The 15,487-nt window shown below is 48.1% G+C and overlaps 1 protein-coding gene across 1 annotated transcript in view; it reads left to right on the forward strand.

Moving 5' to 3' along the window:
- Positions 1-14,143, forward strand: part of MYT1 (myelin transcription factor 1) — a 34,686-nt gene extending 20,543 nt beyond the window's left edge. The window contains exons 13-21 of the mRNA XM_059827079.1: positions 974-1,036; positions 1,256-1,324; positions 5,528-5,590; positions 6,153-6,236; positions 10,370-10,591; positions 11,163-11,254; positions 12,181-12,284; positions 12,403-12,546; positions 14,003-14,143. Of these exons, the coding sequence (XP_059683062.1) occupies positions 974-1,036; positions 1,256-1,324; positions 5,528-5,590; positions 6,153-6,236; positions 10,370-10,591; positions 11,163-11,254; positions 12,181-12,284; positions 12,403-12,546; positions 14,003-14,143 (982 nt within the window). The remainder of the gene's footprint in view (positions 1-973; positions 1,037-1,255; positions 1,325-5,527; positions 5,591-6,152; positions 6,237-10,369; positions 10,592-11,162; positions 11,255-12,180; positions 12,285-12,402; positions 12,547-14,002) is intronic.
- The last annotated feature ends 1,344 nt before the right edge of the window (positions 14,144-15,487 follow it).

The following is a 15,487-nucleotide window of genomic DNA, read 5'->3' on the forward strand; positions in this document are numbered from 1 at the left end:
CAGGGAATAGCTGCACCCCCAAGCCTCACCCTGCCAGGCCAAACTGTCCCAGGACATCCCCGCAGTGTCCCAGGACATCCCCGCAGTGTCCCGGGACATCCCTGCTCTCTCACGGACATCCCTGCTCTCTCACACAGCCCGTGGCCTTGGGCAGGTGGGGCACAACTGAGCCAGAGCCTCACTCCTTGTGCACAAACTGGATTTTATTCCCTGGACACCGAGAAGGAATGGCACCCTTTCCCATTGCCCGCGCGCGTGCAGTTCTCTGGGGAGGCAGCGGGGAAAGACGAGTGGGAAACGCAGCCCAGCGAAGGCAGCGGGCGGGATGCGGCAGCTTCTGCCTGTCCTCGATTTAGGAGCTCCCAGACACACGAGTCAGAGGTTTCTTTTATTCCCTTTTTGGAGTGAACAGTGTTTTCGAGCTTTTCTTCGCAGCTGTAAGGACTAGGGGGAAAAAAAAAAAAATCATTTCAGAAGCTGCAATCTGACACTGTCAGGGAATAAGCTGATTCCTTCAGCCCGAGCTTCAATATTGCAAAAATCATCCCAATTGGCAGCACCAAGGCAGTGGTGTTCTTGCCTGTTCGTTCATGCCACCCAGCAGGCTGCTTTAAGTCTCCCACTGCCACCGAGCAAACCAAACAACTAAGTATTCTGAACACATTCTTCACACTTGCCACAAATTTTTTCAATTTTTAAAATTTTTTTTCAGGATCCTTGTGATCTGTTGGGGAACAAAAAAGGGAGGAAGGGGAGCTGAAAGGGAAACAGCTGGTTTATTTGCATGCAAACATATAAACACATGCCGAGGTCTGACGGAAGAGGCCGGTGTAAGGGGTCTGGCACCGGGGCCAGGCTGAGCCCCCCCGCAGACAGACCCCGAGGGGGGCTCAGCTGGCTTTGCGGACCCGTGGCTCTCGGGTGAATCCGTTCCTTTCCAGCACTTACACTCACTGTTGTTGTTGTTGCCCAGTTGCCCAACCCCAGGCTGTGACGGCAGCGGACACATAACGGGAAACTATGCCTCTCACCGCAGGTGGGTTGACCTTTTTTTCATGGTTTGGAGTCTAAAGACAACCTTTTTTTTCTTTTAGTATATATTTTGACCATGTGGATAGTTTGGTTCTGTTTCCTCCCCTCCTTCTGTTGCCCCTCTCCCTCCCCACGCCCCGGCCCTTTTTCTTTTTCCTTTTTTCCTTTTTTTTTTTTTTTTTTTTTTTTTGCTTATCCAGATATTCCATCTCTTCTCTTTCAGCCTTTCTGGTTGTCCTCTTGCTGACAAGAGCCTCAGAAACCTCATGGCTGCCCACTCTGCTGACCTCAAGTATGTTTGCGCTCAACTTGGAACTCCTTTTTTTTCTTTTTTTTTCCACCCTTTTTTCTCTCTTCCCCTCTTCCCCCTCCCTGCCCCCCCCCCCCCCCCCCCCCCCCTTCTTGCTCTGCTTTTGCTTTTCCATCCCCTCCCTTCTCCTTTCAAAGAGCCGATCAAAATCCACCTGCGAGGAGCTCTGGTGGAGCCCAGCCTCCAGCTGCCGTGTTGGGAAGAGACAGCATCATGGAGCAAGGCTTATTTTGGGGAGGGGGGATCATGGCAGTGATCAGAAATAACCTGGACCCCTGGCAGGTTTCCTTTGGGCATTGTAGACATACGCTGTTTTCTTTTTCATTCAGCATCTTTTCCCAAGCTCTTGTTTCCCCAGTTTGTGCCATAACCCTTTTCATACAACATTTTTGTATGGCTCTCACATAATCCAAAGCCTAGATAAAGGCACACGCTTCATTTTTGGGTAGAGGCACAGCTGGGAAAATACCACCAGGAGATAGTGAAAAGAAGCCAACTCTTTTGGAGAACCTGGGATGCTAATTTTATGCTAAATTTTAGGGGTTGTTTGGGATGCAGTGACAGAGGTTCCTATTAATTTCCATGGGAGTTTGATTTGCAAGGGAGCGAAAGAGGGAGCAAGCAAATGCTCGGTGAGGCCAGATCCTGAGCCAGCGGCAAAGGGCTCACAGGCACATGAATTTCTTTGTTCCCATTTCTGCTCCTGATGGGAAGAACCAGTCTTCACATTTTCATTCAAATATCTTCCTCTGAATCCTGTTTTCAGCTTTGCTGGTGTCTTTCCAAAGCTCCTCATTTTCACTAGGAGCTTATTCTTCACAAGAGGGTTTCCCAAATTCTCTCTTAGGTTGCCTCCCCTAAAGAAAGGTTTACTAGAAATTGTACTTAAAATAGATGGAGACACTGAGGGGACCCGAACCCTCCTCCACCCAACCTACATCTTTGGGGAAAAGCTAACTGTGATTTTTTTTCCGACATCACTTCCATGGAGCCAGGCTATTTTTGGAGGCTGATTCTCCCCTGAGCACCCTGCTTTGCTGAATCCAGTTTCAGGATTATTCAGAAACTGAGACATTTGTAACTATAACTGAAGAGCCTCTACCGAGAGTAAAACCTCATGGGGGGACTTCACATTGCACAGGCTCATCATAAAAAAATTAGTATGTCCTGTGTCCTGTATGCAATCAGTGATGTTTGGAGCCACGGTAAGAATAGTCAAGTCAGGTGGGAGCCCCTTTGGTCATTAAGGTGGTCAATAAACCCCCCAAATCCCTTTTTGGTGGCCCGGAGGGCAGCGTGGGTCTGGGACTGCTCCGTACCCCACCGCCGATGAGGATGCTGGTGCCGGGAAAAACGTTTGTTAACCGCCCGCTCCTTATCACAGAGGTGGAAAAAGTAGCTGGATTAGTTGATACTAATAGAATATGCTAGTGGAGGGAAAGGACTCGCATGATTAGCGCTAAGTACACTTAATCATGCATTATAGACGATATACATTTTGAAAGAACCTCTTAAGAGAGCTTTGCTGAACTGGTGTTTCTCCAACAGCCTTAAAGAATAGCCCAGTGATCAGGCAATTAGCGTTAAAGATATTAAAAGCTCTCAGGAGCAGTGCCCATTTCCAGTAAGGGCCCAGAGAAAAAGCAAACGAGGTCATCCCTGAGACCGAGCATCGCACCAAGCCTTGCTGTGCAGCATCTCCTGCTCCCCTTGGGCTTCCCAAGTCAGTGCTTTTTATCAAAATACTATACAAAACAGGAGACTTCTGGCCAAAACATAGCTTTTTAATGTTATTTCCCAAGTACTGCTTTTTTTTTACGTCCCGGTGAGGATGGGAGTAGAGGAGGGAGGAAGGGAAGAGGATTTGGAGATATTACAGATAGCGCAGTCATCACTTTTTACAACTTCAGATAAGGCCATGTCAGTCTTTCTATTATAAATTCTATTTCAGGGGTTAATATCCCTGATATAAAAAAAATAGCTCCAGGCTGGAACATGCAATAAAAGGTCTCTGTCGGTATGATTTATCTCCAGATAATTAAAAATAAAACTCAAATCACTTCTCTTCATTTTTTAAAAGTCCTGAAAGGCAAAAGGAGTTTGGTGTTAGTGTTTTCATAATTTCATCCCACCCTGAAGCTAGAACAGCAAAGATATAGTTTTGCTTTCTATTTTAACAGTGTATAACAGGGAAATGTCACAGGCATCTCCTAAACCTGTAATTTCTAAGCGAGTTAGAGAATTTGCACCCTCACCGGGGTCCTGCTGGATGTGTCCCTTCTCTTACTGCACCGGAACTATGTGCATTTATGTTTTCCTGGGTCTGAGCAGGCAGCCCCTTGGTCCTGATATAGTCTCCCTGTCACCCTTCTGGGACCAGGACGTGTCCCTGCTCTCCCACCCTAGGTGAGGTGCCAATTTTTTTTTCCAATGGAGACTCTTCAATGACCCACAAATGCCAAACCCTCTCTCAGAGCTGATGCAAAGAGGAGAATTTTGATATTTTCTAACAAAAAAACCCAAAGAGGACTTTTTAAAAGACCATTTTCCAAGCTGCAGAACTAAAGGCATCGTTGGAAATCATTGCTCCATTGACTCTCAGGGGCCACAGCACCCCAACTATACCATTGCCTAGGTCAGGCATGAGCTTTCCCGAAGGCATTGGCCTCAGGGGCTGCCCTGGAGCCGTCATGTCTTGCCCATCAGTTCACTGGGGTGTCCTGGAGACACACCAATCCCTGGCCTGCAGCGGGGTACCCACCAGTGCTACCAACCCAGGCACCGGTGGCTTTAAAAATGGGTCTTGAGAAAGTGGGGGCACAGTAAAATCCTCCATCGAAGAGAAAGGGCATTCTGCAAGCTTGCGGTCATCCCATGAGCTTTGCTCGCTCCGGCTCAGAAGTGAGGGGCTGAGCCCGTCCCGTGGTGGCACCGTGGATTTTATCCCCCGGTACTAATCACTTGACTCAAACAGCCCTGACTAATTGGCAGGCTGGTGCACGCATCCTTGGCGAGCACTCCTCGCCTCTCTTCCCGGTCCCCATGACAACTTTTATGTCCGCCACATCACCTACAGCATTCGGAGCAGACCTTTGTGCTCATGGTACTTCATATCCCTTCACCTTTCTCGCTTCTGCATCCTTAATGATGCGGTGCTTATCTTCGCTGCTGCTCCGTAGGGCTCGCAGCCCCTGCTAGCCTTTGTGCAGGTTTGTGTGATCACAGAACTATTCTCCAGGCTTTGCTTTCAATCATGTCCCGGTGTGCTGGATGCTTACCTTCAAACCCATGATCATGGCTGCATCTTCAAAGACCCCTTTGTAACAGCAGCGGCTGAGGACCGAGGGGCAGATTTTGCACCGAAGCACCAGAAGCTGCTGGTGCACCGTGCGTGGTGACCTGGTGATCCCCAGCCCAAGGCCTCATAGGCAGCTCTCCCCTTGCAGACCCCCCTGACCCTTGCCCATGGTGTTATGGAAGGAGGAGACCCGAGGTTGACCTAACCTTTTCCCTCCTATTCCTTCATTACTTTCCATCAGAGGCATCAAATGGTTTTGGACTCTGAGGACTCTCCTGGAGTGGGGTGTCTGTTAGCCCTCAGTGAGATTAGCCCCCCCCCCAACCACCCAGAACTGAACCGAGACCTTCTGTTGGGCTTCCTCTTGGTGCTGGCCACAGTGGCCCTGGAGGAGAAAGCTCAATGGCCAAGCTGGCCAGAGCTGTAGGCTATTTTTCTGGTTTCTTGTCTATGCTTGCATCCATCCCAATGGCTCTGCATGGTACCTGCCATCTCCTTAAGTCTTCCTCAGGAAGACGGACGCTGTCCTGGAGGTCTTTTTTTGGCTCCTTTGTTATCACCTCCTGAGCTGTCCCCTTCATGAGGGTGGGGACAGAGGCTGGGACTCACGTCCCTCCACTGGAGAGCAGCTACCTGACGCCTTCCCAACATCGCCACCTCTTCCCACTGATGTTCCCCTCCAACGCCGACATCACGCAGCGATGCATCGACTTTGGTGTCGTCGATGTTACAGACCAGACCTTGTTCTTACAGAGGGAGAAGGAGCAGGAAGAAAAACCTGCTTCTGTGTTGACGGTCCCTAGATTTCTCTTTGAAATGAGCTGTCGCAAAGCGTCGATCCTCTGCTCACATCCCCAGGCTAATCTCAGCATCTCTTTCCTCCGCAGGTGCCCTACTCCTGGTTGTGATGGCTCTGGTCACATAACAGGAAATTATGCATCGCATAGAAGGTAAGAGCTCCCTTAAATTATTTTCTCTGTAGCCTCTTTCTGTTTTTTTTTCCCCCTGCAGTGGGCAGAGTTGTAAAGTTCTGAATAAAACATTAATGTTACTGACAACTGAAGCCTATTTTCATCTCTTTAATCTGACTTCTCTTTTTTTTTTTGATGTTTCCAGCATCTGATTAGAAGCTCCCTTCAACAGAATAAAAGACAAAGGGTCAGATTTTAGCTGATGCAATGTTCCTGTTAATAACGCTACCTATTTATGACTTCTATTATCACTTTAGAGCATTAATAGCAGAGATCTGAGCCTTCTGTTTCAACAATTCCATTAAACATCGCAGGCTGTTAGCAGATATCTTCTTATCTAGACACCATTAATTACTGTCCATCTCCCTCAATTTTTTATTATTTTTTTTTTCTCCTGACTTCTCCTCGTGATGTGAAGCTGCAAAACGAGAGAGATCAAAAACACTGTGCGAAATTCAAGGGAAAGATGACTGAAGCGGGGGAATAGCAAATGCAGTGATTCTGCCAGTCAGACAGGCCTTTCTTCTCTTTTTAACCACAGTCTGTCAGGCTGCCCTCGTGCCAAGAAAAGTGGGATCAAGATCACCCCGACAAAGGATGATAAAGAAGATCCAGAGCTGATGAAGTAAGTCTGGAGAAAACTCCCGAGCGGACCCTTTGGCTCGATCCCCTTTGCCTCGCACAGATTTACGCGGGGGAGCAGCATCCATCCCGCATCCCCCCTCGCTCGCGCTGCTCAGAGCATCGTTTGCCTGCGCTGGAGCGGGCGCTGCCAAAGCTCTGCCACTGGTTTCCAGCGAATTTTTCCCTGATCCCAAAAATGGTGTTGCAATTTTGAAATTTGATTGGAAAATTGGGCGGTGGGGAGGTAACGGTGTATTTTTTTCTTATTTGTTTTTGCAGACATGAAAGGTAGGCTGGTAGGGCACAAACAGTTTCTCTCCTACCTGTGCCTTATATAATTCCTAAAAAACCCCACCAGTATTATAAATGAGGGTAAAACCCCACAGTCAAGCGAAACGTCGCAGGTTTTCGGGCGGTAATGGGCAGGCGAGGGGTTCTGGTGGGCTTGCTTAACTCCCAGGAACACGGTAGGCATAGAAACTATCCAGCACTGAGCCGGGTCAGGATCCGGTAACCGCTAATATGACACGTTTTGTAGACTCTTTGCCACAGCTGAATATTCAAAGCGAACAGAAAAAGCCTTTCGCTGCTGCCTTGGGCTGAATTTTTCAAAACATTCCAGGGGGTTTGTTCCTACTGGGAACAGAGATTTTAAATCCCTTCGTCTGCCTCAGGAGCTTTCATTTGCTGTGAAATCCATTTGTCCTGACTTTTAGCAAGCCCGAGCATCATGGGTTCGGCGTCCAGGGCCTGACGCAAGGTTCGGGGTCTGTGTCTCAACCCCTCACGCAGCTACAGGACGTCAAAGCCTTTACAGCAGGGCTGGGGCCAGCACTGACTCCAGCATCCTATTTTTTGTTAACCCAGAGCACCCCCAGCCTTTCTGGAGCCTGTCCACTCACCCAGCAAGCACGGGTGGAGGGGATTAAAAAGAAAGATGGAAAAACTTATCGTCCCCCTCCAAGAGTTTCTGTGAGCTCCCGTGGGGGCTGACATTTCTGGCCAAACCCCTTTGGCTCAGCAGACTGTCCCAAACGCATCTTTTTTTCCCCATCGTAGCCCGAGGGCAGGTCTTGCCCTTGCAGAAGAGCAGAGGTGAATACCTCCGTGTACCCGGGTTTTGCCCTGGAGCAGAGGCTGAGCCAGAACGGGAACCGGTGGGTGCAGAAGAGCCCCGTGGGGGCTGCGGGAAACCGGGATGCGCGAGCTGGGGGAAGGACCTTTAAGAAGGAGATGATATTTGAGCCATCTGCTCTGTTCTTACTCCTCAGTCTACAGGAAGGAAAGCCTCCCAGTTAAATGAGCCGTGTGATAATTAGCAGGAGTTAGCAGAGTTTATTAAAAATTAAGCAACCTACTCGTGAATCTGTGGGAAAAAATCCTTTTTTGGCTCAAATACACAAAATTGCTGGTGGCATTGTAATGCTGTGCCATTAACCAGTGACACAGTGAAGGAAAGGACAAAGCAGCAAATGCTGTCGTGGAACTGCCGGCTGTTGCACGTTCGCTTCTTTTACCGCACTCGGAGGCCCCCGGTTGGCAGGTCACCCCTCTCCACGTTTTCCCCAGGGACACGTGCCCTGCGGGGCTGGGGAAGCCGTGGCTTTGCTCATCCTTGCCCACCCCATTCGGGGCTGGGACCGGTCGGGGATGCGCCAAGCAGCTCCCCCAGTGCGGTTTCTCTGCAAAGAGATTGCTTCCCAGTGCAAAGAGAACTGGGCTTTTATAGGGCTGTTTTGTGATGGTGCAGCTGGTGCTTGTGCAGGAACACGGGATGAGCTGTCAGGGCACCCCCAGCAGAACGTCGGGTCCCCCCGGCACCCTCACCAGGGGTTGGGTCTCTCCTAGCCCACCCTGAAGGTGCAAACGCTGGGAAGCTAAAGCGGCAAGAAATGGGATTGGAGCATCACCAGAGCTGGGATTTTCTGACTCCTAGAAAGCTGATGCTGTCCACCCCCGGACTGGCCTTGGAGGCTCTTTGTGGCTCTGCTGCTCCGTTGGCAGCGGGACGTGGGCGCGGGTGCAGGCAGCGCCGGGTGGGCTGTGAGGGTCTCTGTGGTCCTCCAGCATGCCCAGGACGAGCATAAGCTCCTCTGAGATGTGCAAAACAGCGCGGTACAATGATCCCTTCGCTGCCGCCTCCCCCCAGCCCTTGGGAAGCTCGTGTTCTGCCTCCCGCAGCAAGGTGCGCCCGGCGCGGGTCTGCGTTAAGGAGCTTGGGCTCTAAATCCATCCTCCGTCTGCACCGAGCGCCACTTGGAACCCGGCCGAGTTTTGCACATTGCCACCGAGGAGAAAGTCATTTAGTCCCTGTTGTTTTTGCTGTTCATCCTTCAAGTAATTTGCTACAGACATGATTGAACAGATCACCTCAACCTTCAGCCCAGCCCTGGCATAAAACGGAAGCATCCACGGCTGCCTAATTGATCAAATGCTACTGGTGCTTCCATTAAATAATAATAATTAAAAAAAAAAAATTAAAAAAATGTCCAAGCCAGCTGTTTTGCACAATAAGGCTCTGGTTTGTTTTTTAACAATGAAAATGTAATGAAAGTTAAATTAACAGCCTAAAATATGTAGCGGTTGGGCCGTAACGGCTGCATACTAAATGCTGGGGTTTGTCTCTTTCTCTCTCGCTCTTTTTTTCCCCCCCCTCTCCTTTTCCTCCTGAGGATTCAGTAATTTGCTCGTGATCATATAAAAGCAATGATGTTATGAATTTACTGAGGATCCTGCTGGCAGGGATATTATAAGTGAATTGTGCTGCATTTGCAGCTGATTAAAATCAAGATCAGCATTTTTCAAATTATCTTGGGAAAAGGCTGGGTGTACAGCTCCCCCCTTCTGCTGTCATCTCCCTTTTGTACGAAATACAAACAATCAGGGTAATAATTTCTGCGGTGAAACGCAGCTTGCGAATTTCAGGAGCAGCTCAGTGGATATTTTGCTGGGGAAACTAAAGTCCCTAATTGCTTTCAAACTGAGGACATGGGGTTATTTTTGCCATTTCTTACCTACTTTTCTCCCACCCCTTCTTTTTTAGAGTAACCTCCCTTGAGTAATAAACTTTTAACTGTATTTATAATTGACTAGCATCTTTAAACAAATGCAAACCACAGCAGAAACCTTAATAGATACACCAGGCTTTGTCGAACGGCTGAATTTAGTGAGCATGCCATTAGGCGGGGAGTTTGCGAGCAGGGAGGGAAGAGGTGCCTTTTAGAGAGGCACTCATCCTCTTGGCAATTAGCACAAGCTGTGTCACTGCTTCCAGGACACCCCTCGCAGCTCCTGTATGCTTTAACCGGCCATAAAGGGCGGCAGAAGCACGGGGGTGGGCGGCCTTGATGGTAATTCCCACTTTTATCCCCTTGCGAGCGCAGGTTCATCTCTCGGTAGCCGCGGGTTGTGAATGAGGAGGAGGAGGAGGCAAGCGAGGCTGTGCCGTGGCTGCAGGCTGAGCGGTGCCCCAGGGTTTATTTGTCCTGTTTGATGCGGTACGGGCTCAGAAACCCCGCGGATGCTGTCCTTGCAGGAGCAGGTTTGCATCTTTTTGGTGCACAGGTTGCAGCCTGACCAGCTCCCAGTTGAGGGACTGGTTCACGGGGAAGGGTTGTGTCCCCATGGGCACAGGCAGTGCTCCTAGATCGCGTTGACCATGCTAGTGTCAGGTGATAAAGTTGATGACCTTGGGTTCCTCAGCAGCAACACCGGGCAGAGCTGGCTGCAAATGTGTGATGGTTCGGTTCGAGCGTGTCAGCCTTGGGGTAATGCTGGGATCCAAATTCGGGCAGCCCAACCTGCCGTCTTTGCCCTCGATGAGGCACCAAACACACGGTCTGGGACGCCACTGGGACCTGCTTTTGCTGCAAGTGTGAGCGTGATGCGACCTCCGCAGTCTTTCCCTCTTGCAGGATTTACCTTGGTTCTCCTTGGCTCTTTTGGAGGGGCAGTCGTAGCTCTTAATTTCCCATCTGCCGTTTCCATCAACTAAGCATCTACCCCGTAAAGTCCAGATGAGATCCCCAAATGTGAACGCTCTGTTCCCAGGCTTCCTCATTCCTGCTCATCCCTAATTTCCTTACGTCCCTCTTCATTCCCGTGCTGTAATTTTTGGTAATTCCCTGTGCCCAGGTGTCCGGTTCCTGGCTGCGTTGGGCTTGGACACATCAGCGGCAAATACGCCTCTCACCGGAGCGCATCAGGGTGCCCTCTCGCAGCCCGCAGGCAGAAGGAAGGATCGCTCAACGGCTCCTCGTTTTCCTGGAAGTCGTTGAAGAACGAAGGCCCAACCTGCCCTACCCCGGGCTGCGATGGCTCTGGCCACGCCAACGGGAGCTTCCTCACTCACAGAAGGTAAATCACAGGGTTGAAATCCCCGTGAGCGTGACAACATTGCCGTGGACTAACCTACCTGCCTGTAGATGCTGCCTGAGCATCGTTCAGCTCTTCGTGCAAGGCTCAATAGCTGGTGCTTGTGATGCTGACCTCAGGCAGGTTGCTCCAAGGTTGCAGTTTTCTGCACAGAAAAAAAACTGCGTAGTTGTTTTAGTATTGCAATGGTGAGATGTGGATTGGGCAAAATCATGAGAAGTCCTTCCATAAGCAAGCCAGAACAGGATTTTGGCACCCAAAAAAGGGGTTTGACACCCAAACCAGCCAGACTCATCTCGCCTTCTTCACCTGGCATGCCCTCTCTTTTAGGAAACAATGTGTTTTTTAATCTTTGCTCTGAGAAAATTGCTCTCGCTTTATAAATGGGGAGTTTTGTGGCATTATTCATAAAGCAATTTCCTCTGTACCATAAAAAGCTTTTAGAAGAACTGTCTCGCAGCATGAACTCCACCAAGTGGTACGTGCTCTTGTTGGGAACTAAGCACCTATAAATACGGAGAGTTTATGAAACCCCTTTTTCCTTGCTTTTCAGTTTGTCAGGGTGTCCAAGGGCTACTTTTGCTGGGAAGAAAGGAAAACTCTCAGGGGATGAAATTCTCAACACAAAGTTCAAGACCAGCGATGGTAAGGATTTTTGCTCCTTTTGCCTTGCAGGTGTGTCAGGGTATTGAGCCCATATATCTTTTTCTTTATGGTCTGGGGAGGTTTCAACAACTGAAATCTGGCCTCAGATTTGCAAGCTTATATGTACTATGAACAGCCATTTCTTGGGTTGCTTGGATATTGGGGGTGGCGTGGTACCGGCACCGCTCCCCGAGTGACACACTGGGGAGAGCAGGTGAAACGGTAAGGAAGGAGCTTCCATAGTGAAATTCCAGGCAAAAAGAATTAATGCTGAAATTGAGATATTTTTTTAAATAGTCACCGACATTTTTACAAATCACTTGCAGTCATTCAGCGATTTTCACCTATTCAGGGCTTTTAATTCTGCAGATATTTCTGGATCTGGAATTTTGTTAGCGACAGCACTTTGCATTTTCAGTGCTATTACTGAGGTTTCTGTGGTATTTGACAAGGTTCAGGCATTTTACTTGAATACTTATGTAGTTTGGAACCTAAAAATACCTGCACTCTGCTAGAAATACTGCTTTATTTTATGAACCTCATCGTTTCTAATCAAGACATGCATTGTTTTTTTAAATGGCATCTTCCCAAACTCAGGACTGGACAGAGTGACCTGAGTTTTCAGGGCAATCAACCTTGCACGGTGCGTGGAGTTGCTGGACTCCAACGGCTACAGTGCCGTTGGCTTTTGCATTTACATATTGACCTATAAAGTATCATTGAACTGTGATGCTAAAAACCTTACTTAAAAAAAAATAAAAAAAAAACCCAGGTGAGATGCACATCCCGTTTAGAGGATGTAAAAGAAAAGGTGAGGACTTTGTGGGTGGTGATGTCTATGTAACAGGACGGGCTCAGCAGAAAGCCCAACATTTTTGCTTATCCCGCAAGCATTTGCTGACTGCCCGTGACCTTCTCTTCTGCAGTTCTGGAAAACGATGAAGAGATCAAGCAGCTGAACAAGGAGATCAGTGAGCTGAACGAGTCCAACTCGGAGATGGAAGCAGCCATGGTGAAACTGCAGTCGCAGGTTTGTGTGCTGGGACATGCAGCCAAGCCCATGGATGCATGGCCAAGCCCCTTCCATGGGTGGTGGTGGGTGCCGTTGCATGAGGGTTGGTAACCCTGCCATGTGCCTTGCTCTGCAGATCTCCACCATGGAGAAGAACCTGAAGAACATTGAGGAGGAAAACAAAATCATAGAGGAGCAAAACGAAGCCCTGTTCCTGGAGCTCTCAGGGTTGAGCCAGGCTCTAATCCAAAGTCTTGCCAATATCCGCCTTCCGCACATGGTAAGAAACTTTGACAGCACTCGCCTCAGCTGGCGTGATCGATTGCCAAACGCAATTCACGATAAGGCTTATGTACAATTAAAGAGTGGGAGAATTTCTCTATATACACCTACATGTCCTTTGTAAGATCAGTACTTTTTGCCTTATCTCTGAAGCTTGCATTATATCTCCCTTTTGTTGTCATTTTCTGCTGATCTCCTTTTGTATCTATTGTTCTGTCTCATTACATCTGGGAGCATTATCACAAAATAGGAAACTTTATCAAGGGCACCCAGCGCCTTTTAGGCAGAGACAGCACAAGCAGAGATCAGGAGGGATTGGATTTCAACGTCAGAAAGATCTTACAGCTCCTATTATAATGCAGGTAGTTTCAATTCAGTTTTGAATAGCTGGCAGCCAAAGAATAGCATTCTTAAAGAGAGTGTATTTTGTTTAATTTAACAAGGTCTAACAGCCCACAGCATGTTACCATAGAGTTACTGCGAAATGAAAAGACTGCATTAAAATAGTAAAACCACAAAAGGCTATTAATTACCTTCTCTCTATTCCCAGGAATGTAATTACTGTTGTCAAAACCAGGTGTGTGGAGGGGGGGCTCGTGTTGTTGGGGAAGCTGTCCTCTTACAACTCATGAAGACCATCGCAATGATCGGAGGAACGAGCTTTTGATTTATTTTTTCTGCCATCCTTTTTTTTTTTTTTTTTTTTTTGGGAATCCTTTTCATTGGGGTTTGTATTTAAATTCAGGCTGGTTGGAGAGAAGCCATCCTCCAGCAGAGCAGTTTTGGATAGTATTCACCCAGCTGCCTAACTGGCAGAAAACCGCTCACTGAGTGCTTTTCTGTAAAGTATTTGACACATAAAGGTCAAACAAACTGTTCAGCAAATATTTTTTCAAGGTTTCAGGCAACTCCAATTAAATAATGCCCACGAGACTTGTATGCTCATTTAATTCCCGTTCTTTTTCTTCCTTCTCCTTTTCTTTTTTCCCCATTAACTCCGAGTTAGATATTTGCAAGGTTTCCATGATGCCCTTCAAATGCAAAAGCTGCACCACAGCAGCAGCGTGCTGGCGTGGGCAGACGTGAGCCCAAGGTGACCGGGCTCCTGCCCTGTCCCTCCGTGTTGCTTCAGCAGTCCCTGCCTCCTCCCGTCCTCCAGCCCTTCATTTCCATGGCTTAATTCAGCCTCAAGCCTGTCAAGCTGCCTGCGCACGCTTAACCTGATGATGTTAATAGTTCCACAAGGCCAATGCATAAAATTAAGGATCCAGGGGATCCAGGGGCAGGATCAGTGGTTGCACGATGAGATTCCCATACGTACAACACTGCGCACAAAATGGCTCCGACGTGGAGACCTTTGGCTGTTGGTACATGCAGATGATAAATTGCAAAGAAAGCTCTCAGCCTCTTCCTGCTCTACTACTGACACTTTTATTTGGCTTTTTTGGCTGCAGGAGCCAATTAGTGAGCAGAACTTCGATGCGTACGTGAACACGCTGACCGACATGTACACCAACCAGGAGTGTTACCAGAACCCAGAGAACAAGGACCTGCTGGAGAGCATCAAGCAAGCCGTCAAGGGCATCCAGGTTTAGTGCCGCGGGACAGAGACGAGCAAGCGAACAGACTGTAAGATGGAACTTTCCCTCCAAGTATTCAGGTTTACAAGTTAGAAAACTTGTTTAATGAATGAAAAAAAAAAAAGGGACCAAAATGTAACCAAGAGGCCATTTCTGAGACGTGGAACTGATCGAACTCAATGTTCTCGTTTACTTAACTTTGGACCTTCTTGAGAAAAGTGGGATTTTTTCTACCTGGACCATGAGGTAGATCAGGATGGAAGGTTAAATTCTCCAGTAGGCTGTGGGGCTTGGTAGCTGGTGAAGAGCAGGCATCTTTCATGAGTTGCCATGCTCTTGCAGAGTTGATCCAAGGGTTAAAACGTTGCAAGAACAGGGTCTTGTCTGATCCAAGACTAGTGTATGACTGGCTTAAACCCTCATGTTGTCTATGGTCGTATGTCCAGATCACCTACTCACACACGAATTATGTTCTATGTTGCTACAAGTGCTGGAGCTGCAAGCTACCTGTAAATCTGAACCTGTGCTGGGCCTCCCAACCCCGAGGTGTTCAGATATCCACTGGGCATGGGAACTCTGAAGTATTATAAAGTAGCTTATTTTTATTTTCTGAAAGAAATCTGAAGAGCAGTTCTGGATCTCCAGTGGAAAGCGCAATGGAAAAAAGGTTCTCAGGGAAGCTTTTGGAGTTTGCAACTACAGTATTCCTTTGTCTGTCTTAAATATGAGAATAGCTATTATGAATAGGCCAATACCAGATATTTCATACAGAAGAATTCTTTAATGTGTCATGGTCCGGTGTATATGATTTTTTGGAAGTCTGTTTGATGACAGTTCTGGTTCTTTTCATTATAGTGATCATCCTTACAGTGGCGCAGTACTGCCAGTCCAGAGATCATACATCAATGCCAGAGAACGTTTGAGATTGCGATGAACAAAAAAACAAAAAAGAAACAAAACCCAAGAGAGATGTTAATTGACGGCCAGCAAAGTGCTTACCTACCCTGAATCAGTAGTTTGATTTCTTACAGATATCCACAGGGCAACGGGTATTTTTTGGTTTGGTGTTCTATGTTTTGCGCAAAATCACAGCGCAAGCGCCATTCTGAAAAAAACAAAAAAGAAAAAAAAAAGAGTATTCAGGTATTGAGTATTCTTCCAAAGAAGCATTTTGAAAGCAGCTCGGTACACGCAGCCCACTGTGCACTTAAAGAACAACTCTATGAATGTCTTCGCGACGCTGCTCTCCAGCACCCGCTCCATCGCGCCTGGAGCCGGCTGTCGTCCCGCGGGTTCGCTCTCCCCCACCTTCGCTCCCACCCGGAGCTCACTGTCCCCCTGCTGCAAACACTTCGGAAG

This window comes from Gavia stellata, chromosome 20, assembly GCF_030936135.1.
Source record: "Gavia stellata isolate bGavSte3 chromosome 20, bGavSte3.hap2, whole genome shotgun sequence".
Lineage (NCBI taxonomy): Eukaryota > Metazoa > Chordata > Aves > Gaviiformes > Gaviidae > Gavia > Gavia stellata.